This window comes from Staurois parvus, unplaced genomic scaffold (assembly GCF_062004578.1).
Source record: "Staurois parvus isolate SC_StPar_1 unplaced genomic scaffold, SC_StPar_1.0 ptg000913l, whole genome shotgun sequence".
In the NCBI taxonomy this organism is placed as follows: Eukaryota; Metazoa; Chordata; class Amphibia; order Anura; family Ranidae; genus Staurois; species Staurois parvus.
Window position 1 is genome coordinate 862,356 of NW_028318709.1, and position 25,210 is coordinate 887,565.

General features: G+C 47.8%; 1 protein-coding gene across 1 annotated transcript in view; it reads right to left on the reverse strand.

Moving 5' to 3' along the window:
* LOC149442106 (integrin alpha-X-like) overlaps positions 1–25,210 on the reverse strand; it is an 85,458-nt gene that overhangs the window by 29,170 nt on the left and 31,078 nt on the right. The window contains exons 12-15 of the mRNA XM_089656528.1: positions 23,672–23,811; positions 21,584–21,721; positions 12,899–13,123; positions 7,774–7,904 (exon numbers count right to left, since the gene is read on the reverse strand). Coding sequence (XP_089512654.1) covers positions 7,774–7,904; positions 12,899–13,123; positions 21,584–21,721; positions 23,672–23,811 — 634 coding nt within the window. The remainder of the gene's footprint in view (positions 1–7,773; positions 7,905–12,898; positions 13,124–21,583; positions 21,722–23,671; positions 23,812–25,210) is intronic.

Genomic DNA, 25,210 nt, shown 5'->3' on the forward strand with positions numbered 1-25,210 from the left:
CCTTGCATCAACTATCCCTATCAGAGTGTCCCCTTGCATCAACTATCCCTATCAGAGTGTCCCCTTGCATCAACTATCCCTATCAGAGTGCCCCCTTATATCAATAGTCCCCATGAGGTCTCATGGATCATTTGGATGCACTCTCAGAGATCTGGGGGGCACAACTAAAATCTGGGGGTGCATAGCCCACCCCAGCACCCCCCTAGATCTTGGCCTGAACAAATTGTATTTTTTTTTTTTTTATAAAAACAATTTTTATTGATTTTCAAAAATATATAAACAGTATGTTTAAGCAAAAAAAAAAGGTTAAGAAAAGAAAACAAGCAAAACAGAAAGTTACATCGATGGCAAAACTGCGTAAGGACAGAACCAACAAAAACATAAAATAACAGTGTGAAGGTTATCAGGACCTTACATTTTGGGCCGGCATAGAGGCAATGAAGGTATCCCATGGGAGCCAAATCATCTCAAACACAGCAAACGAACAATTATGTAGTGCAGTCAAGTATTCCATCTGTCTAACATCAGCAATAAGTTTGTACAGAATCGACATTGAAGGAGGGGTAGAAGACAACCAACACATAGGAATGCTTCTCCTAGCCGCGGTCAGAACATGTACAGCAAGTTTTCCGGATGGTTTAGGTAGACCCGGAAATGGTAGACCTAGCAAAAAATGTAGTGGATCAAGTGGGAGAGAGGTACGCATTAGTGATTGTAACAGGGAGAGAACATCTTTCCAGAAAGGAGTAATGGAGCTGCATGTCCAAAAGATATGATAGAGAGAACCCAGGTCTCCACCACAGCGCCAGCAGGCAGGATAAGCATTCGGATTATAAGCATGAAGAACTTCAGGAGTTTTGTACCATAACATCATAATCTTGTAAATATTTTCCTTAAAAACCACACAAACAGAAGATCTAGATGCATTTTCCCAAATTTTCTTCCACGTTAATAGATCAATATCACATTGTACGAATTGAGACCACCTACGCATGTAAAGGTGAGTGTCATTGGATAAGGAGGGGGCATCTAGAAGTAGTTTATATGTGGTAGAAATAATACCCCTTTGGTGGGGACCCTGCATACATAAACTTTCAAAGGAAGTAGGCTTCCCCAGGGTTAATGAGGGTGATAAGGTGGAAAAGAAGTGGCGTACTTGAAGGTAAATATATAGGTGTTGAGAAGGTAGAAGAGCTTTTTTCTGGAGATCTGGGAATGAGTGTAACTTACGAGTCACCGGGTGTACCAAGTGACGCAATTGAAAAAGGTTAGCTACTACCCAAAGAGACATCCGGGACATGGCCATATTATCTGGAAGATTAGGGTTATAGAGGACATTTGTCAGTGGGGAGCAATCAGAGGCCAGTGTAAATTTAGCCTTACATTTCCGCCAAACAGCCAGAGAAAAGTGCATGGGACCAAGGAGTAGGTGGCGAAAAGAAGAGACATCCACTGCTGAGGTCGACCAAAGGAGGGAGCATGGATGAGCCGGAGACAATTGTAAAGATTCGATCTCAGCCCACGTGTTGGGAGGATAGTGAGTAGACCATGACATGAGAAAACGAAGGTGAGTTGCATAGTAGTATGTTATTATATCCGGTGCCCCCAAGCCCCCCCTAGAACGCGGAGAAAGCAAAACAGAACGTGCAATCCTGTGCCGCTTGTTGTGCCAAATATAATGCAGGAAAGATTTCTGGAGGGAGTGAAGTTTGGACATAGGAACGGGAACGGGGAGAGTCGCAAACAGGTATAACAGTTTGGGTAACACGGTCATTTTTAGTACGTTAATGCGTCCTAGGAAAGAGATGGGCAAGGCATCCCAGTGTTTCAGAGAACGAGAAATTGCTATAAATAATGGGGGGAAATTGGCCTCGTATATGGATTGGTAAGAGGAAGTACGATTAGTACCTAAATATTTTAAAGAGTGGGTGCACCACCGGTAGGGAAAGGCTTCCTGAAGCGAGGATAAAACGCCAGAAGGGACATGTATCGGGAGTGCCTCAGTTTTAGACGTGTTAACTTTGCAGCCAGATATGGCCCCAAATTGTTTCAAGGTCTTATGCAAAATCGGTAGGGAGGTATAGGCAAGCGTGAGGAGGATGTCATCAGCAAACAGCGATAATTTGTATTCATGGTTATGGGATCGTATCCTGCGAATATCCGGATTCGACCTGATGGCGATGGCTAATGGTTCCAGACAAAGAATGAACAGTAAAGGAGAGAGTGGGCAACCCTGACGTGTACCATTTGACATCTGAAAGGGGAGTGAAAAAAAAGAGGCTAATCTGACCTGCGAAAAGGGGGAAGAATAAAGGGCCTTTAAGGCTGCTACAAATGGACCCCTGAAACCAAATCTTTCCAAGACCATGAACATGTAAGGCCAACTTAAACGGTCAAAAGCTGTTTGAGCATCTAAACTTAATAATATAGCGGGAGTGGAGGATCGGTTAACCAAGTCAACCAGATCAATAGATCTCCTGGTGTTATCTGCAGCGTGTCTGGCAGGTACAAAGCCCACTTGGTCCCTATGTATGAGTTTGGAAATAATTCCAGACAGTCGGTTGGCCAAGATTTTAGTGAAAATCTTGTAATCGGAATTAAGTAGGGCAATGGGGCGGTAGTTGTCTACTATAGAGTGATCTTTATCGGGTTTGGGGATAACCGAGATATATGCTCGGGAGAATTTAGTCTGGGGTGTGACCCCCTTGAAAAGATCTCGATAAAAGGAGAGGAGATGAGGAGCCAGGATACCAATAAAAGATTTATAGTAGGAGTAGGGCAATCCGTCCGGTCCTGGGGCTTTACGAGAGGGAAGATGTTTAATTGTGTCAAACAATTCCTCTGGCGTAATATCAGCATTAAGGGTGGCAATGTCTGAGGGTGAAAGACTCGGAAGTGACAGGGGGTCAAAAAAATTATCAAAAGATAACTGTGTGAGGGGCGGGTGAAGGTCTGGGGTCAAACAGTTATAAATATTCTTATAGTATGAGCCAAAAAGGGATGCCATGACCTGAGGATCATAGGTAGGGCTTCCATTCGGTTGGATTAAAAGATCAGGCATCGTGGAAGGAGACTGAGCTTTGACTCGATTGACTAACATACGATGAGGTTTGTTGGAAAATTCATAAAATTTTTGCTTAACCCATAGGAGGGATCGCGCAGACTTACTAGAGTCAAGAGTTTTAATTCGGTCACGTAGAGATGTTACCTTCCGGAGCCCAGAAATGGACGGCTTGGCCAACAACCGTCGTTCTGCCAAAGATAGTTGATGGATGAGAGAAGCCCTAGCACTCGCTGAGGATTTTTTTAAACGAGAACCCATAGAAATACAGAGTCCTCGAAATACCGCCTTATGGGCCTCCCATAGGGTTGAGGAAGAAGCTACGGAGCCAACATTGTGGGTGAAATAGGTATCAAGTCCCCGTGACAGTTCATCCCTAAGATGTTCTGTGGAAAGAAAGGTCTCATTAAGGCGCCAATGACATGGTTTGGGTATAATAGGAGGGAAAAAAAGGTTTAAAGTCAGAGAGGCATGGTCAGACCAGGTAATGGGGTTGATTTCAGAGGCGACCAGAAGTGGAAGAAGTGGGGCAGAGATAAAAAAATGATCTAGGCGGGAAAAACTACGGTGAGGGGTGGAGTAGAAAGTAAATTGTTTATGGAGGGGGTGTTTAATCCGCCAGGCATCGAAGAGACGGTGCTCCCTTATCAGTCTACGGAAAGATTTTGAAGAGGAGCATTGCCGCTTCGAGGGTGTGGACTCAAAAAGAACTTTCCTGTCTTTCTGGGGGGAAAAAAACAAATTGAAATCACCCCCAACAATCACATGCAAAATGGGAAAGGAATCTAAGTTGGCGAGTGTTTGTGAAAGAAATTGCAATTGACCCAAATTTGGGGCGTATAGATTCAACAAAACAAGGGGAGTGTCACCAAGCATACATTCCAAAATAATAAAGCGACCCTGTTGGTCAACCCTGGAGGAAACAACCCGAAGGGAGCAGTGTGACCTAATCAAAATTGCCACCCCAGCCTTTCCGGAAGGATCAAAGGCCGAATAGGCTTGGGAAAAAAATCTCGAGGCAAAACGGAAGGAGCCAGTTGATTTGAAATGGGTCTCCTGGACAAAAATAATGTCTGCTCCTGAGGATCGAAATTCCCGCAAAGCCATCCAACGTTTTTGAATGGAATTGAGACCCTTGACGTTATATGACAAAAACCTCAAAGCCATTATAAAATAATAATAAAATAAACACATGTATAAGCATGAGAAATGAATAATATACCATCGATGTAAAAAAATGGAGAACAAAAAACATTAAACTAACACAAGAAAGAACAAACACAGTAGTTGACATAAGTATCCGCAAGGATATAAACTTGGGAGCAACAATTTGGCCCAAGTCGTCTAGGCCTATGGCTAGACAAAATCGGGAGCAGCACGACAACCAAGACATCAGGAAGATCGCCAAACCCGGCCAGAAAAAACAAAAGTGAAAAAAAAAAAAAAAAAAAAAAAACACCCAACAATGGTTCGGCCGGCCAGAAATGAAAAACCTGTGGAAAAAAACATGTATAAACCAGGAGGGAAGGATCGGCACCAAATTCACATCGGAGAAGCACCCCAGGGAGTCATCAGACAGGCGGATCAGTTGTCCGAGGATGTCGTGGACGTTGTGGGGTATGTGAGAGCCTCCTCCGGCCTCTGCGGATTGGAGTCCAGATCTTGTTCGGGGTGGCAGATGAACGGGCTGGAGTGGGTGGCAGAGGGGTCACGTCATCTGACAAAGGTGGAAGTCCCAGGCGCTTAAAAAAAGAATCCGCCTCATGAAGATCACGGAGCACAACTTGAGCATTGTCCCTAGTTACGATCAGCCTGAAGGGGAACCCCCACTGATAAAGGACACGGTGTTGCTGAAGGTGTGAGGTGATCGGCTTCAGAGCTCGCCGCTGGCCAGGGTAATCGGGAACAGATCGCAGAAGACTTGGAGTCTGTCACCTTTAAATTCCAGAGATGGCTTGTGGCGAACTGCTGATAATAAGGCTTCCTTGCTTTGAAAAAAATGGAAGCGAACAATGACGTCGCGAGGTCTGGTGCCTTCAACAGGTTTTGGGCCCAAGGAGCGATGAGCCCTGTCCATACGCCAATCAGCTTCTGGAACCAAGGGAGCAGTTGCGGTGAAAAAGGATAATAGGTGACGATGTAGTTGTGCATCAACAATAGATTCGGACATACCGCGTATACGGATATTTTGGCGCCGTTCCCTGTTTTCCAAATCCTCTTGTTGGAGCTGCATTTGGGACATGGAATGTTTCAAATACGCGTTGTCCTCTTCCAGAACATGAACGTATTGCACCAAATCATCAAACTCATTTTCCAATTTATCCGTGCGGTCACCAATCTGCGCTATTTCCCCTCTGAGATCCAACGCCAGTTTTCCAATTTCAGTGGAAATGGATGCGGTGATATTGCGTAAGAATATTTGCAATTTATCATCTAGCGCTGAAATTGTGAGAGAGGATGATGTGACGGCCTGCTGGGAAATCTGGGTGGAGGGGTGTTGATTCCCTAAGGCAGGGTGAACTATTGCCCCCCCAGTTATAATCTGGGGATCATGATCCTCCATCTGGGGCTGGAGCAGGGCAGAGGCAGGCAGAGGAGCTGTAATGCTTGAGGGTGCAGTACCCTCCGTGACCACCGGGGGTCCGGGATCACTCCCTGGGTTCCTGGACATGCCAGAGGCCGGTGATTGCGGCCTGGATAAGAACGGAGCGGTGACGGCCGCGGATCCTGTGGCTGCGGGGAGGGGGGCTTCCAGCGCCCTATCTTCCCCATAGAGGACTCGTTCTGGTGCCGTGCCGGGTGCAAAGGGTGTATGACTCACCCGGAGCTGAAGGAAGGCAGTGGCGCGTGGTGAGTCCGTGCTGGCCAGGGATGAGCGGAGCTCAGGGATTACACAGCCGCCATCGTCCCTGGTCGCGCATGTGCCCCAACAAATTGTATTTTATTGCCAGCAATTGTGCAAATTTGAGAGGGTTTAGGACAGGGGTGTCAAACTGGCGGCCCTCCAGCTCTTGCAAAACTACAAGTCCCATCATGCCTCAGCCTTTGGTAGTCATGCTTGTAACTGTCAATCTTGCAATGCCTCATGGGACTTGTAGTTTGGCAATAGATGGAAGGCCGCCAGTTTGACACCTGTGGTTTAGGACATCGGATACCAGAGCACAGCCCTGCACAATTCCAGTCTCCACTCCCAGCTTTACAGAATAAACTCTTTAAGCCGAGTCCAGGAATTCTGTAATTGAGAAGTACCTTGAATGGTGAGTAGAGAGCTCTATCCATCCTTCATGTTGGTTACCAACCCTCTGCAAGGTTCCAGCTGCTCATCTGGAGCACCTCCTCCGGAAGAGATCCTTCCCTCTGGTATCCCTCCCAGCTTGGGTATAGCTTTAAGGTGGCCACCTCATCCCTTTAAACCCAAACACATATTAATTACACAGGTCCTGCTGCTAATTTAATGCAGATAAGGCACTAAATGAGTTTAATGGCCATCTTAATCAGTCACAGAACCCGTGCAAACAATATGTGTTTGGGTTAAAAGGATGAGGTGGCAACCCTATATAGCTTCCTCCTTGCCAGACAGGACAGCTCCAGACCTTGACCTAGGACTAACCTAGGATCCCTAAAAGGATAGCCGCATTGACAGCACTCCTCCCCAGGTCTACTTCTGGAGGACAAGACCCTCTCCTTCATAGTTGACCCCAATATTTAAAACAAAGGATATACTGTATCACCTAGTTAGAAAAATCACCTCTCAGCCTAATCCAGTCTATGTGGTTAACACATGTAAGATGGCCTCAGCCTTGCACCACTCCACATGCCACACCCTTAGATATGTCTGGCCCCACCCACCAGTACTTAGCCATGGATGGTGATATTTTCAGCCAGTGTTCCATTCCTGAGTACCAGCGGGACTACATACATTTTTGTTCTTTGTTTAAAGCGGCACTACAATATTATTAGGTCAAAGGATATGTCTTCAGCATGCCAATGAACCCCATCAAAGGCTCCAATGCTTTTATTAACAATCATACCACAGCAATGTTTCTGAGCCACGCAGAACACCTTCATCAGGCATGTGATGAGATTTATAACAGATCTGGTGAGAAAGTCTCCTGACTCTCGTGTCTTACCTGTTTAGGGTGACCCCAAGGAACTTCCTAAACTTTCTTGTCCTCCAGAGAATACAGCCGAATTCCTGGCTACTGGTGTGAGTTAGGAAGAACAGTACCAATCAGGGGTGGATTGACAACTCATGGGGCCCCTGGGCAATAGGGGATCATGGGGCCCCTGTGTCCTTGCCCAAACTCAAAAAAAAATGAAAAAGGTACCAGGGGCATCTCATGGGGCCCCCTACTGACCCTGGGCCCACGGGCAGTGCCTGAGTTTTCAAACGGTCAGTCCGCCCCTGGTACCAATGTGCTGATCTTGCATATTGCACTGCTTACATTTTTTCTTTTTTTGTGTTAACTTTATTGAAATGTCACAGAGTGACAAAGTTCTACTGGCTGAAGAGCGATACGGTGGATTGCATCAACTGTGCAAAGAAACGTACTGCATGCTATGCTGTTTTTCAATGCACACCACCACAGTGCCGCGGTATGAACTGGCATGATGGAGATCTAAGCTTTTGGCCACGTCTAGTGTTATGACTGAGCAAAGGTATCCAACGATGTGCCTGGTGTGAATGGGCACTAATCATAATTGCTTCTTACTTCAGTATAAGGACTCGGCCTTCACTTCCGATGGTGACATCTGGAATTCCATCCCCTGTCATGTCTAGATTCCCGCTTAATGACCACCCGAAAAACTTTATGCCACTCCTGACCAAGCTTCCAGCAACCCTCTGTGGAAGGAAGACACAGAAAGAGAAATCGGCAAGAGCTGGAAGGGCAGGGTAGGAAAGAAACCTGCAAGGAAGATATCCATTATTTGATTTTGTGCACCTAAACCTGGGGAACACATTAGAGCCTTGCAAGTGGTGGATCGCTGTGCATAAATGCTACAACATTTCCAAAGTTGTGTTTGAACAAATGAACCTTCTTGGTCCTTCATGGTTTTTTTTTCCCATGTAAGATATGATAGCTATAGGTCATCTGGGCACAGTGATAGGCATGTTTAACCATGTAGGTCACCCAGTGAGTGGGACATGAAGAGAAAACAACAAAAGGAACAATGGACCATGTACAGTCATGTACAACACCCAGCGGCATGGATATATACAGTGGGGCAAAAAAGTATTTAGTCAGCCACCAATTGTGCAAGTTCTCCCACTTAAAAAGATGAGAGAGGCCTGTAATTGGCATCATACGGAGACCTCAACTATGAGAGACAAAATGAGAAAAAAAATCCAGACAATCACATTGGCTGATCTGGAAAGAATTTATTTGCAAATTATGGTGGAAAATAACTATTTGGTCATTTACAAACAAGCAAGATTTCTGGCTCTCACAGACCTGTACCTTCTTCTTTAAGAGGCTCCTCTGTCCTGCACTCATTACCTGTATCAATGGCACCTGTTTGAACTTGTTATCAGTATAAAAGACACCTGTCCACAACCTCAAACAGTCACACACCAAACTCCACTATGGTGAAGACCAAAGAGCTGTCAAAGGACACCAGAAACAAAATTGTAGACCTGCACCAGGCTGGGAAGACTGAATCTGCAATAGGCAAGCAGCTTGGTGTGAACAAATCAACTGTGGGAGCAATAATTAGAAAATGGAAGACATATAAGACCACTGATAATCTCCCTCAATCTGGTGCTCCACGCAAGATCTCACCCCATGGGGTCAAAATGTTCACAAGAACGGTGAGCAAAAATCCCAGGACCACACGGGGGGACCTAGTGAATGACCTGCAGAGAGCTGGGACCAACATAACAAAGGCTACCAGATCCTGCAGTGCCAGACGTGTCCCCCTGCTTAAGCCAGTACATGTCCGGGCCTGTCTGAAGTTTGCTAGAGAGCATTTGGATGATCCAGAAGAGGATTGGGAGAATGTCATATGGTCAGATGAAACCAAAATAGAACTGTTTGGTAGAAACACAACTCGTCGTGTTTGGAGGAGAGAGAATGCTGAGTTGCATCCAAAGAACACCATACCTACTGTGAAGCATGGGGGTGGCAACATTATGCTTTGGGGCTGTTTCTCCGCAAAGGGACCAGGATGACTGATCCATGTACAGGACAGAATGAATGGGGCCATGTATCGTGAGATTTTGAGTGCAAACCTCCTTCCATCAGCAAGGGCATTGAAGATGAAACGTGGCTGGGTCTTCCAACATGACAATGATCCCAAACATACCGCCCGGGCAACGAAGGAGTGGCTTCGTAAGAAGCATTTCAAGGTCCTGGAGTGGCCTAGCCAGTCTCCAGATCTCAACCCCATAGAAAACCTTTGGAGGGAGTTGAAAGTCCGTGTTGCCCAGCGACAGCCCCAAAACATCACTGCTCTAGAGGAGATCTGCATGGAGGATGGGCCAACATACCAGCAACAGTGTGTGCCAACCTTGTGAAGACTTCCAGGAAACGTCTGACCTCTGTCATTGCCAACAAAGGATATATAACAAAGTATTGACATGAACTTTTCATATTCACCAAATACTTATTTTCTACCATAATTTGCAAATAAATTCTTTACAAATCAGCCAATGTGATTGTCTGGATTTGTTTTCTCATTTTGTCTCTCATAGTTGAGGTCTATCTATGATGCCAATTACAGGCCTCTCTCATCTTAAGTGGGAGAACTTGCACAATTGGTGGCTGACTAAATACTTTTTTGCCCCACTGTACCATGTATAGCACCCACCAACTGAGACGATAGATGACATTAATGGCAGAGACATTAGGCCATGTAGGGCAAACAACAAAGGGAACTATGGACCATGTAGGACATTCAGCTACAGGTCATGTGGGACACACAGTGTCAGGGACATTAAACCATGTAGGACACCCAGAAAGTTGGACATTAGGCTATATAGGGCACAGCGCAATAGGGACATTAGATCATGTATGGCACACAGTGATGGAGACATTAGACCTTGTAGCACAGGCAGTAACAGGGACATTAGGCCATGTAGGACACCCAGTGAGTGGGACATTAGGCCAGGTAAATCATACAGCAATAGGAATTTTAGTCATGTAGTACACAATGTAACAGGGACATAAAGCCACATAGGACACACATCGACATGGACATCTACCTTCTATAACACCCATTGAGAAGAACATTAGACATTATAGGATGCTCATGACCAGGGCTGTGGATAAGGGGGTACCACCAGTTCTCCTGTATGGGACCCAGGCCAGCTGGGGGGCCCAGGCAGCTGGATGAATCAGATGTGGGCAGTAGAGAGGATGATCGGCACAAATACAGGAATCAGTCCCCTGTTTGGTTCTCTCCGCAGCAGATGAAAGCTGGCTTCTTCTGCTCTACCTGTTGCTGGCTTTCAGCTGCTGTGGAGAGAGCCATACAGGGATCAAGTAACTCCCCCCCTGCAGCACCTATCACCCTCCCTGTGCACCGTATGTTTCTTTCGCTGCCCAAGACCCCCCAGTGTTCCCCCACATTCTGCTGGCTTCCCTCCTTTCCTTCCGACTGGCAGCTGTAAGCAGACAATAGGATCTTTAAGGATGGAGTGTGGGCGGAGGACTTGATAAATAAGTCACATTTACCAGCCCTTTCCTTTCCTGAATGAACACAATGGGTGATTGGTAGCAATCGCTCACTGTGTTCATTCAAAACTGAAGCCTAGTAACCTGTGTTTTTTGGGGGGCCGTATGGAGCCCTGTGGTTTCTCCCAGCAGCCCTGCTAATGACAGAAACATTAGGCCGTGTAGAGTAAACAACAAAAGGAACTTTAGACCATGTAGGATACCCATAGATGGGGCATCAAGTCATTCAGAACATATAGTGACAAGAACATTAGACCATGTATGACACCAAGTTACATGATCACTAGGCCAAACACTGCAGGACACCCACTGAATGGGTCATTAGGTCATGTTAAATACATAATAATAGGGATATTGAGTCATGTATGATACTCCGTGTCAGGAGCTTTAAACAATGTTAGACAACCAACTGCATGAACATCTACTTGCATAACACCCACCAACAGGGACATTGGGCAATATAGGATGCCAATTACAGGGAGACTAAACAATGTAGAATGTCAATGACAGGGACATTAGATGATGTAATTAAGGAGATATCTGGTCATGTGAGACACACAGTGATAGCAACATTGGGTCATGTAGGACACCTAGCAACAGCAACTTTAGGTCATGTAGGACACCTAATGATGGAGACATTAAACCATGTAAGACCCCCGGCAGCATAGACATCTATAAACCCCACCAGGGTCATTGGACAATATAGCATGCCAGTGACTGGGACATTACCATTAGGCTATCTAGATCACTCAACGACAGCAAAATTGAACCATGTAAAGCACCCATAGACAGGGACATCAGGTCTTGTAGGACACACAGTGGCAGAGACAATAAATCATGTAGGAGATTAAGCTACTGTGGCATTAGGCAATGTAGGACACCCAGCAACAGGGAGAGCAGACCATGTAGGACACCCAGTCACAGAAACATTAGGTCAAGTAGGACACCCAGCAACAGGGAGACCAGACCATGTCGGACACCCAGTGACAGAAACATAAGGTCAAGTAGGACACCCAGCAACAGGGAGACCAGGCCATATAGGACACCCAGTGACAGAAACATAAGGTCAACACTGCCCCTAACTACCTCACCTACCTGATTCCCAGGTACCACCCTACCCGTACCCTTCGCTCTTCACAGAACCTCCTTCTATCTTGCTCCCTGGTCTCCTCCTCCCACGCACGACTGCAAGACTTCTGCAGGTCTTCCCCCATCCTCTGGAACTCACTAGCCCAATCCATCAGACTGTCACCTTCCCTCCTCACCTTCAGGCGCTCCCTGAACACCCACCTCTTTAGGGAAGCCTACCCCACCCTCACCTAACAGCCGTTCTCCTTCATTCCTCCTACCACTCCATCCCCCACAGCCATTTCCTCCTGTACCACTACCCCTCCCTTCTAGATTGTAAACTCGAAAGAGTAGGGCCCTCTAACCCCTCGTGTGCTGTTTGTAGTTGTTGTACTGTTTCATGTATTGTCCCCCCCCTCTATTGTACAGCGCTGAGCAAATCCTTTGGCGCTATATAAACTCGATGTAATAATATTAATAATAAGTAGGACACCCAGGAACAGGGAGACCAGACCATGTAGGACACCCAGTGACAGAAACATTAGGTCAAGTAGGACACCCAGCAACAGGGAGACCAGACCATGTAGGACACTCAGTTCCAGAAACATTAGGTCAAGTAGGACACCCAGCAACAGGGAGACCAGACCATATAGGACACCCAGTGACAGAAATATTAGGTCAATAAGGACACCCAGAAACAGGGAGACCAGACCATGTAGGACACCCAGTGACAGAAACATTAGGTCAAGTAGGACACCCAGCAACAGGGAGACCAGACCATGTAGGACACCCAGTGACAGAAACATTAGGTCAAGTAGGACACCCAGCAACAGGGAGACTAGACCATATAGGACACCCAGTGACAGAAATATTAGGTCAAGTAGGACACCCAGCAACAGGGAGACCAGACCATATAGGACACCCAGTGACAGAAATATTAGGTCAAGTAGGACACCCAACAACAGGGACATCTGATAATGTAAAACACCCAGTAACAGTGACATTAGGTCATGTAGGACAACCAGCGAAAGGGACCTTAGGCCATGTAGTTAACCCAGAAAGTTAGAATTAGACTGTAGAGGTCACATGATTTTACCTGTATATATGATGTTCTGAAGCTTTTCTCCTGACCTGGAAAGATGTAGACAGCTCCCTGATAATTGTCCTCATATGGGGCACCAACTGCCAGGTCTGGCAGCTGATCTCCAGTCAGGTCGAGCAGAACAGAGATGGCAGAACCAAATTGTCCCAAAGTTTGGCTGGAGTCACCCTGAAGGGTTTCCGGGCAGGAGATGGTGATAGTTTGAGCTGACCAGGTGACCTGAATCCAGAGACAGTGGAACTGTTATATATTGCTCTTATATACGAGAACCAAGAGACAGAACAGGGGCACTCAGCATTTTTCAAGCCAGGAAGGTGGAATTGGGAAAACAGGGGCACACATATCCAATGCACACACGATATAGAATGTTGGCACTCATGAAAGTATAACTAAAGCATTTTTTTTATCTTGGGTATAGTAAAGAGTGGTTAAAACCCATCTGTTTTTTCCATTTGTGTGCCATTGGGGAAATTTCCCTTAATTTTAATTCCTGAGTTGAAATCTCTCCAAGGTGAGGGATTTCCCTTCTTAGACAATTACACCCAACCGGGTGTCCTCACTGGATGATTTCCCCTCTATTCCTGTTTTGATGACAACTCCAAATTTTAGATTTTGCCTCACATTCAGTTCTGGTGACAATGGTTACCAGGAAAAAGTTGGGGAGAATCTCCCAGTGAGATACATGCAGTACATCAATAAAAGACTGATAGGAGTTCTAACCTTTCCACTAGAGATGAGCGAAGTATTCAAAAATTCGATTCGGCGAATTCGAGGAACAAATTCGATTCGATGCGAATATATTCGCTGCGAATTTAACTTATAAAAAGGGTGTTTCTAGGATTCAGAGAGCCTTTATATTAGTGCAGAACACTGTACCTTTAATTTAAATGCCCTTGGAGTCTGCTGGGGAAGAGAAATAATACTGTCAGTCAGTATGACATGCAGATGAGTGCCGTCGATCTTAGAATCACCGCACACTTCACTCATTTGGGCAGTCACGTTGCCAAAACCAGAGTGTGGAGCCACAGTGTGGCGGTGGAGGCAGCAGCAATGGGAGGCCATACAGCACCCTATGACAAAATGGAACCCACCAGCAGTGTGAGGAGACCTGAAAGTGGCACATGGCAGAGTGTGGCGATGGAGACAGCAGCAATGGGAGGCCGTACAGGGACGCATGAGACACTCTGGACCTGGCAGCAGCATGAGGAGGCGGTACAGGGGCCCATGACAGATTACGGGCCTGGCAGCAGCATGAGGAGTCGGTACGGGGGCCCATGGCAGATTACGGGCCTGGCAGCAGCCTTGGGAGGCCCGTAATCTGCCAGCACCCTATGACAAAATGGAACCCACCAGCAGTGTGAGGAGACCTGAAAGTGGCACATGGCAGAGTGTGGCGATGGAGACAGCAGCAATGAGAGGCCGTACAGGGACCCATGAGACACTCTGGACCTGGCAGCAGCATGAGGAGGCGGTACAGGGGCCCATGGCAGATTACGGGCCTGGCAGCAGCAATGGGAGGCCCGTAATCTGCCAGTACCCTATGACAAAATGGAACCCACCAGCAGTGTGAGGAGACCTGAAAGTGGCACATGGCAGAGTGTGGCGATAGAGACAGCAGCAATGGGAGGCCGTACAGGGACCCATGAGAGACTCTGGACCTGGCAGCAGCATGAGGAGGCAGTACAGGGGCCCATGACAGATTACGGGCCTGGCAGCAGCATGAGGAGTCGGTACGGGGGCCCATGGCAGATTACGGGCCTGGCAGCAGCAATGGGAGGCCCGTAATCTGCCAGCACCCTATGACAAAATGGAACCCACCAGCAGTGTGAGGAGACCTGAAAGTGGCACATGGCAGAGTGTGGCGATGGAGACAGCAGCAATGGGAGGCCGTACAGGGACCCATGAGACACTCTGGACCTGGCAGCAGCATGAGGAGTCGGTACGGGGGCCCATGGCAGATTACGGGCCTGGCAGCAGCAATGGGAGGCCCGTAATCTGCCAGCACCCTATGACAAAATGGAACCCACCAGCAGTGTGAGGAGACCTGAAAGTGGCACATGGCAGAGTGTGGCGATGGAGACAGCAGCAATGGGAGGCCGTACAGGGACCCATGAGACACTCTGGACCTGGCAGCAGCATGAGGAGGCGGTACAGGGGCCCATGGCAGATTGCGGGCCTGGCAGCAGCAATGGGAGGCCCGTAATCTGCCAGCACCCTATGACAAAATGGAACCTACCAGCAGTGTGAGGAGACCTGAAAGTGGCAAATGGGAGAGTGTGGCGATGGAGACAGCAGCAATGGGAGGCCGTACAGGGACCCATGAGAGACTCTGGACCTGGCAGCAGCATGAGGAGGCGGTACAGGGGCCCATGACAGATTACGTGCCTGGCAGCAGCATGAGGAGTCGGTACGGGGGCCCATGGCAGATTACGGGCCTGGCAGCAGCAATGGGAGGCCCGTAATCTGCCAGCACCCTATGACAAAATGGAACCCACCAGCAGTGTGAGGAGACTTGAAAGTGGCACATGGCAGAGTTAACATGTTTGGGGCATGATTCATGGCGGATTTAGTCAGTTGTGTCAGGAACTGGTGGTTTGAAATCCAGACTAATCCACGCCTGATTCATTTTCACAAACGTGAGTCTCTCCACACTTTGGGTGGACAGTCGTGTCCTCCGCGGAGTTACAATACCTCCTGCCGCACTAAACACGCGCTCCGATGCCACGCTACTGGCCGGGCATGACAGCCTTTCAAGGGCAAATTCAGCTAGTTGGGGCCAAAGGTCAAGTTTCGTTGCCCAGTAGTCAAGGGGATTGTCTACCTCGGTTGACAGGGTGCTGTCCAAGTAGGCCCAAGCCTGTTGTTTGAGGTCCTGCTCCAGGTCCACCTGATGCTGCTGCTGCTGCTGCGGCTGGTTAGTAGTTTCCTCACTGCGCTGGTGAAGAAAGCTACTCATCATCGACTGCAGACTGAGGCAGCCGCTGCTGGTGGAGCTGCCACTGCTCCTACCACCCCACCCCTCCCCTGCTGCCATGGCAGCGGAACGCGAGCGCACAGGGCCCACAGTGTCTGAGGATGGACGTTGGCGCAGAAAGGCAGAGACCAACTGACTACATAGGTGGTTTTTATAGTACGTTATTTTGGCCTCCCTCTCAGCAGGTGTGAAAAAGGCCACCATTTTTGAACGGTAGCGAGGGTCGAACAAGGTGGACAGCCAAAAGTCATCCCTCTGTCTGATGGTTATTATTCGGCTGTCGCTACACAAGCAACCGAGCATGCTATGGGCCATTTGTGCCAAGGAATGCGAGGGACTCCCTGCCTCCATCTCCACAGCATACTGCCACGATGCGTCTGGGTCCTCTGTCTCCTCCTCCTCCTCCTCTACCAGATGCTCCTGCTCCTCCACTCCTGTCCGCTGAGTGGAAAAACCACCCATTTCACTCAATAATTCCTGAGCACCAATGTCCTCCTCTACCTCCTCCTCTTCTTCCTGTCCTGGCCCCACAGGGGTCATGTGGCGTTGAGATCTGTGAACCACGTCTACCGCACCCTGACCAGCCATTGTTAACAGCATTTGTTCCAGGACGTGCAACAGAGGAATGACGTCGTTCATCCCATAGTCCTGCCGACTCACGAATAGCGTGGCCTCCTCAAAGGGCCTGAGCAAGCAGCAGGTGTCACGCATGAGCTGCCAATGGCTGACATCGAAGTTACACAGGGGAGTACCTTTATCCGCTTGTAACATCAGGAAATCGGTGATGGCCTTTCGCTGTTCGTAAAGGCGGTCTAACATGTGTAGGGTTGAATTCCACCTTGTTGCAACGTCGCAGATCAGGCGATGCTGTGGAATTCCGTTCTGCCGCTGCAGCTCAAGGAGGGTGTGCTTTGCGGTGTAGGAATGGCTGAAATGCATGCAAGGTTTACGTGACATTTTAAGGATGTCTTGCAGTGGGATGGTGAATTTTAGGAACCGCTTGACAACCAGATTGAACACGTGAGCCATGCATGGCGCATGGCACAACCTTCCTTGACGCAGAGCAGACACCATGTTCTTTCCGTTGTCGGTCAACATGGTTCCGATTTTCAGTTTGCGCGGAGACAGCCATCTGTCGATTTCTCTGTTCATTACACTCAGAAGTTCCTCCCCTGTGTGACTACGTTCGCCAAGGCATACCAGGTGCAGCACAGCGTGACACCGTTGCGCCCTGCACATGTGATATGCCGGTCGGGTAATGGGACTTGGCACGGGGGTGGCGGCTGAGGACACGGCGGAAGAAGAGGTGGTAGAGGCGGACATCTTTTCTAGACCAAGGACGTGCAAACGTGGAGGCAAAAGCGGCGTGACCTGTCCAAGTTGCTGGTGCGGCTGTGCCGGCACCACGTTCACCCAGTGGGCCGTAAATGACATGTACTGTCCCTGACCGTAGTTACAGCTCCACACGTCGGCGCTGCTGTGCACTTTGGCAGAGACCGACATGCTCAAAGACTGGCCCACCATCTCTTCTACATGTGAATGCAGGGCTGGCACTGCCTTTTTGGCGAAGAAATGCCGGCTTGGCACTCTCCACCGCGGCGCGGCACAAGCCATCATTTCTCGGAAAGGTGCTGAGTCCACCACTTGGAAAGGGAGGGACTGCAGCACCAGCAACTTGGACAGGAGGACGTTCAGCTTTTGCACCGTCGGGTGCGTGCTCGCAAACTGTTGTCTCTTGGAAACGGATTCCAAGAAAGACTGCTGACGGAATCCGTGAAGAGGAGTAGCAGGAGAAGGAGCATCTGAACAAGCGGAAGATGCCAACGAGCGACAACTCCCCTCAGCAGAGGTGTTGGAGCCTTGACTGGCTGATAGAGGGCGATTGACGTCGGGTGACGGAGCAAGTAACGGAGCGGGTGATGGAGTGGGGGCTGGGGCAGGCAGAACCGCCGTATCTTTATCATGGTTTTCCCAGGCCATTGAATGGCGACGCTGCATATGCTGACGCAACACTGTAGTCCCAACATGGGCCCCCTGGCCACGCTTGACTTTCTGCCCACATAGTCGACATACGGCTACGTTTACTTCCTCGGGCGGCTTGACGAAAAATTGCCACACCGCCGAGTAGGAAACTTTGCCCCCGCTACTCCTCACTGGCTGACTGCTACTTCCTCCGTGCACACCGGCACCACTACTGGCCGTGGTGGTAGGCTGCAGTGGAGCTGGTGCTCTACTCCGTGGCCGTTTGCCTCCACTGACACTGCTGCGACCCTGCTGCCTCCTGGGCAACCCACCGACTGTTTTGCTCGCTGCCAAGCTGCCACCCTCTTCTCCTGATGATGCGGAAGAAATAGCCTGATGACGACGAGGCTGCCAAGTGCGATCAGCCTCATCATCATCAATTAGGGTCTCCGCCTCACTACTAGCCCCCTCGGCTGCGTGTGGGTCAGGAGACAGACCTGTCTCTAGACCGGCTACCGAGCCACTCTCCTCGCCAGTACTTCTTCGCCTGGCTGCTGAAGAGGCGGATGTCTCCCCCCGTTCCTGACCGCCCTCTGTTAGCTCTTCCTCACTGTACAGTGGGGCTGAGCCCACAGCATGCGATACTTCGCTTGGTGAGGGAACACCAAAGGACAGGGGCAGGTAGAGGACACGTGATTTCAGTGGCCTTGCTCCCGGGCCATGCCAACTAACGGTTGTGTCTGACGTACCCACCGACCGTTGGCTGTAGGTGTCAGAGGTGACCTGGGAAGAGGAAGACGACCGAGCCAACCAATCGATGACGGCAGGGTTGTCGGTGGAGACACGACCGCTGGATGACACCGGGAGCACTGGCCTCTGGCTGCGACTAGTGCTGCCTTGACCCCTTCCTCTGCTGCCACGTCTGCTCGCTCCTAAAACATGGCCTCCTCTGACACTCCTCTGCGTGTTGTCTGACATACTCTTTAATTCAACGATTCTGTGTCCCTGAGTAACGATTCTGTGTCCCTGAGTAACAGTTCTGTGTCCCTGAGTAACAATTCTGTGTCCCTGAGTAACAGTTCTGTGTCCCTGAGTAACAGTTCTGTGTCCCTGAGTAACAATTCTGTGTCCCTCAGTAACAATTCTGTGTCCCTCAGTAACAATTCTGTGTCTGTCCCTGAGTAACAATTCTGTGTCCCTCAGTAACAATTCTGTGTCCCTCAGTAACAATTCTGTGTCCCTCAGTAACAATTCTGTGTCTGTCCCTGAGTAACATTTCTGTGTCCCTCAGTAACAATTCTGTGTCCCTCAGTAACAATTCTGTGTCCCTCAGTAACAATTATGTGTCTGTCCCTGAGTAACAATTCTGTGTCCCTGAGTAACAGTTCTGTGTCCCTGAGTAACAATTCTGTGTCCCTGAGTAACAGTTCTGTGTCCCTGAGTAACAATTCTGTGTCCCTGAGTAACAATTCTGTGTCCCTCAGTAACAATTCTGTGTCCCTCAGTAACAATTCTGTGTCCCTCAATAACAATTCTGTGTCCCTCAGTAACAATTCTGTGTCTGTCCCTGAGTAACAATTCTGTGTCCCTCAGTAACAATTCTGTGTCCCTCAGTAACAATTCTGTGTCTGTCCCTGAGTAACAATTCTGTGTCCCTGAGTAACAGTTCTGTGTCCCTGAGTAACAATTCTGTGTCCCTGAGTAACAGTTCTGTGTCCCTGAGTAACAATTCTGTGTCCCTCAGTAACAATTCTGTGTCCCTCAGTAACAATTCTGTGTCCCTCAGTAACAATTCTGTGTCTGTCCCTGAGTAACAATTCTGTGTCCCTGAGTAACAGTTCTGTGTCCCTGAGTAACACTTCTGTGTCCCTGAGTAACAGTTCTGTGTCCCTGAGTAACAATTCTGTGTCCCTGAGTAACAATTCTGTGTCCCTCAGTAACAATTCTGTGTCCCTCAGTAACAATTCTGTGTCCCTCAGTAACAATTCTGTGTCTGTCCCTCAGTAACAATTCTGTGTCCCTCAGTAACAATTCTGTGTCCCTCAGTAACAATTCTGTGTCTGTCCCTGAGTAACAATTCTGTGTCCCTGAGTAACAGTTCTGTGTCCCTGAGTAACAATTCTGTGTCCCTGAGTAACAGTTCTGTGTCCCTGAGTAACAATTCTGTGTCCCTGAGTAACAATTCTGTGTCCCTCAGTAACAATTCTGTGTCCCTCAGTAACAATTCTGTGTCCCTCAGTAACAATTCTGTGTCTGTCCCTGAGTAACAATTCTGTGTCCCTCAGTAACAATTCTGTGTCCCTCAGTAACAATTCTGTGTCTGTCCCTGAGTAACAATTCTGTGTCCCTGAGTAACAGTTCTGTGTCCCTGAGTAACAATTCTGTGTCCCTGAGTAACAATTATGTGTCCCTGAGTAACAATTCTGTGTCCCTCAGTAACAATTCTGTGTCCCTCAGTAACAATTCTGTGTCCCTCAGTAACAATTCTGTGTCCCTCAGTAACAATTCTGTGTCTGTCCCTGCGTAACAATTCTGTGTCCCTCAGTAACAATTCTGTGTCCCTCAGTAACAGTTCTGTGTCCCTCAGTAACAATTCTGTGTCTGTCCCTGAGTAACAATTCTGTGTCCCTGAGTAACAGTTCTGTGTCCCTGAGTAACAATTCTGTGTCCCTCAGTAACAATTCTGTATCCCTCAGTAACAATTCTGTCTGTCCCTGAGTAACAATTCTGTGTCCCTCAGTAACAATTCTGTGTCCCTCAGTAACAATTCTGTGTCCCTCAGTAACAATTCTCTGTCTGTCCCTGAGTAACAATTCTGTGTCCCTGAGTAACAGTTCTGTGTCCCTGAGTAACAGTTCTGTGTCCCTGAGTAACAGTTCTGTGTCCCTCAGTAACAATTCTGTGTCTGTCCCTGAGTAACAATTCTGTGTCCCTCAGTAACAATTCTGTGTCCCTCAGTAACAATTCTGTGTCTGTCCCTGAGTAACAGTTCTGTGTCCCTGAGTAACAGTTCTGTGTCCCTGAGTAACAGTTCTGTATCCCTGAGTATCAATTCTGTGTCCCTCAGTAACAATTCTGTGTCCCTCAGTTACAATTCTGTGTCCCTCAGTAACAATTCTGTGTCTGTCCCTGAGTAACAGTTCTGTGTCCCTGAGTAACAGTTCTGTGTCCCTGAGTAACAATTCTTTGTCCCTAAGTAACGATTCTGTGTCCCTAAAGTATCTGTGGCCCTAACTCTGTCCCTAATACAGAGAGGTCTGTCTCTCTTGAATGACCGGAGGCAAATGGAGAATTGTAAGATGGCCGCAATTTATAGCTCCACCATTACACAGTGCTGGCTGGCTGCTGATTGGCTAATGCGATCACGTCATGAATGAATGCATTATGGGTCAGCGCGCCTTGTCTGCGCGCCTTCCCAGAGATCCCCGCTCCGTCGCCACACATGTCGCCGCCATTTTTGGAAAAATTTCGATTCGCGCATCCGAAGTATGCTAATCGAATTTTTCCTAATATTCGAAACGAATTCCACTTCGCCAAGTTCGATTCGCTCATCTCTACTTTCCACACTCCACCGAAAAACTAGCTGATGATGATTTTCACCATTCAGTCGTGTCATTTGTAATATTCAACAACTACAATCGCAGTTCTGAACACCACTGATGACCCCATTTCTCACTGGTTCCATCAAGTTCAACCCATGTACCCCTTAACATTCTTTGTGTCTATTGTAATAAAGACCTCACCTCAGTAGGAATGGGACACAGGTACACCTGTCCACTTGGCACTTCTGGAGAGTAATATGTTGGAGCTCCAACCAAAAGGACAGGTTGTCTTGAATTCTCATTCAGAACACTTAGAACTGACCCGAAGTATGACCCAATCTGGGAGAGTAATATAAAGCATCACATTAATGTATACATTTAGATGAAGTTACTAGATATGGTTCTATACACAGTATTGGAAAGTACAACCCCAGGTTCAGAAAGTACGACTTTGTCTTTCCATCTTCTGGAGACATCAGTTGGTGACAATTAAGGAGGAGAACATTCAGCAGTCAATTCAAAGGGACAGGAGATATCAGGACTAACTTTTTCTTTATTGGTGTTTTGTTCCTGAAAGCACCCAGGTAAAAGGTAAAACATTTTGAGAGTCCCCAGTATTTGAGAAAACAGCATGAGAATAATACTATCCCCCTGTATTCTGTGGATGTACAAAAACGATGGAAGCAGCTAGTGGAAAAGGATAAGGAAGACTTTGCCTTCATAGGGACCCCCAATCAAGTGGTGAGGGATCAATTCATCTCAGGGGTCTGGGCAGGCACCTCCAAACAGGCACAACTGAACCAGGTGAAAACTACAACATACTAAGGATGTGGAGTTTAGTGACATCCTAGCAGCCATAGTGGAACAAGAGCAGGAGGACTCTGAAGCCCAAACTGTAGTTTCTCAAGGAGCTGGCTGGTTACTGGTGAAGGAGTCCATGGCTTCACAAATCTTTGCATTAGAAATGGCTGAGGGATAACTGAATCGGTTCCATCATAATTCCCATATGATGAGGTCCCCAATTCCATCATAATTCCCATATGACGAGGTCCCCAATTCCATCATAATTCCCATATGACGAGGTCCCCAATTCCATCATAATTCCCATATGATGAGGTCCCCATTTCCATTCTAATTCCCACATAACGAGGTCCCCAATTCCATCATAATTCCCATATGACGAAGTCCCCAATTCCATCATAATTCCCATATGACGAGGTGCCCAATTCCATCATAATTCCCATATGACGAAGTCCCCAATTCCATCATAATTCCCATATGACGAGGTGCCCAATTCCATCATAATTCCCATATGATGAGGTCCCCATTTCCATTCTAATTCCCACATGAAGAGGTCCCCAATTCCATCATAATTCCCATATTATGAGGTTTCCACTTCCATCATTATTCCCATATGACGAGGTGCCCAATTCCATCATAAATCCCATATGACGGGGTCCCCAATTCCATCATAATTCCCATATGATGAGGTCCCCAATTCCATTATAATTCCCATATGTTGAGGTCCCCATTTCCATCCTAATTCCCACATGATGAGGTCCCCATTTCCATCCTAATTCCCACATGATGAGGTCCCCAATTCCATCATAATTCCCACATGACGAGGTCCCCAATTCCATCATAATTCCCAAATGACGAGGTCCCCAATTCCATCATAATTCCCATATGACGAGGTCCCAATTCCATCATAATTCCCATATGATGAGGTCCCTAATTCCATCATAATTCCCACATGACGAGGTCCCCAATTCCATCATAATTCCCACATGACGAGGTCCCCAATTCCATCATAATTCCCATATGACGAGGTCCCCAATTCCATCATAATTCCCACATGACGAGGTCCCCAATTCCATCATAATTCCCATATGACGAGGTCCCCAATTCCATCATAATTCCCATATGACGAGGTCCCCAATTCCATCATAATTCCCATATGATGAGGTCCCTAATTCCATCATAATTCCCATATGATGAGGTCCCCAATTCCATCATAATTCCCACATGATGAGGTCCCCATTTCCATCCTAATTCCCACATGATGAGGTCCCCATTTCCATCCTTATTCCTACATGATGAGGTCCCCAATTCCATCATAATTCCCACATGATGAGGCCCCCAATTCCATCATAATTCCCACATGATGAGGTCCCCATTTCCATCCTAATTCCCACATGATGAGGTCCCCAATTCCATCATAATTCCCACATGATGAGGTCCCTAATTCCATCATAATTCCCATTTTTCTCCAAGCAATTCATGACTTACCCGCTCTCCTTTGGCTGTAGCCATTTGCCTCCACTGGCTGTCTTTGGGGTCTCTTTTGTAGATCAGGACCCTCCCGATATGTTGGTATCTTGGGGCCCCAACTGCTATGAGGTCCTTTGTCACCTTCTGTACAGCGTAACCTATAGAGATTCACTGATGATATGCATGCACAAATACACGTGTACATGGCTACTACTGAAGCGTGATTAAAGTGGCATGTTCAGGAACTTCTGGAACCACCAAAATAAGACCGATACATTGCTATTCCTGCCTTTCTAGGAGCAGCTTCAACACAGAACAAGTGCTAGACACCCTCACAAAATGAGTTCTTCCACTACTACACAGGGATGCGTGATGGGACTCCAGAGGTGGGTTCCAGGCTCTGTAAACAGTGCCTTGATAAAGTCTTCCTCCCACTTGAAATGTTCCCCATGTTGTCATGTGACAATCAGAACTGTCAATGTATTTAGCGGGATTGGATGTGATGGACCGACACAAAGTGGCACATAATTGTGAAGTGGAAGGAAAATGAGAAATGGTTTCCAACATCTGTGACCAATAAATCTGTGAAAAGTGTGGTGGCATTTGTATTCAGCCCCCCCGGAGTCCATATTTGTAGGACCCCCTTTGGCTGCAATTCCAGCTGCAAGTCTTTTTGGGGATGTCTCTTTGCACATCTAGAGAGGGACATTTCTGCCCGTTCTTCTTTGCAGAATCCCTCAAGCTCTGTCAGATTGGATGGAGAGCGTCTGGGAACAGCAATTTTCAGGCCTGGCCACAGATTCTCCATTGGATTTGGGTCTGGACTGTGAATGGGCCATTCTAACACATGAAGATGCTTTGATCTGAACCATTCCATTGTAGGTCTGGCTGGATGTTTCGGGTTGTTGTCCTGCTGGAAGGGGAACCTCCGCCCCGGTCTCAAGTCTTTTGAAGACTCTAACAGGTTTTCTTCTAAGATTGCCCTGTGTTTGGCTCCATCCATCTTCTCATCAACTCTGACCAGCTTCCCTGTCCCTGCTGAAGAAAAGCATCCCCACCACATGATGCTGCCACCACCATGTTTCACGGTGGGGATGGTGTGTTCAGGGTGATGTGCAGTGTTAGTTTTCCGCCACACAGAGTTTTGCTTTTAGACCAAAATGTTCCATTTTGGTCTCCTCTGAACAGAGCCCCTTCTTCCACATGTTTGCTGTGTCCCCCACATGGCTTCCCACAAACTGCAAACGGGACTTCTTATGGCTTTCCTCCAACAATGACTTTCTTCTTGTCACCCTTCCATAGAGGCCAGATTTGTGAAGTGCACGACTAATAGTTGTCAGGTGGACAGATCCTCCCACCTGAGCTGTAAATCTCTGCAGCTCCTCCAGCGTTCCCATGGGCCTCTTGGCTGCTTCTCTGATGAATGCTCTCCTTGCCCAGCCTGTCAGTTTAGGTGGACGGCCATGTCTTGGTAGGTTGGCAGTTGTGCCGTACTCCTTCCATTTTTGGATGATGGATTGAACAGTGCTCCGTGAGATGCTCAAAGCTTGGGAGATT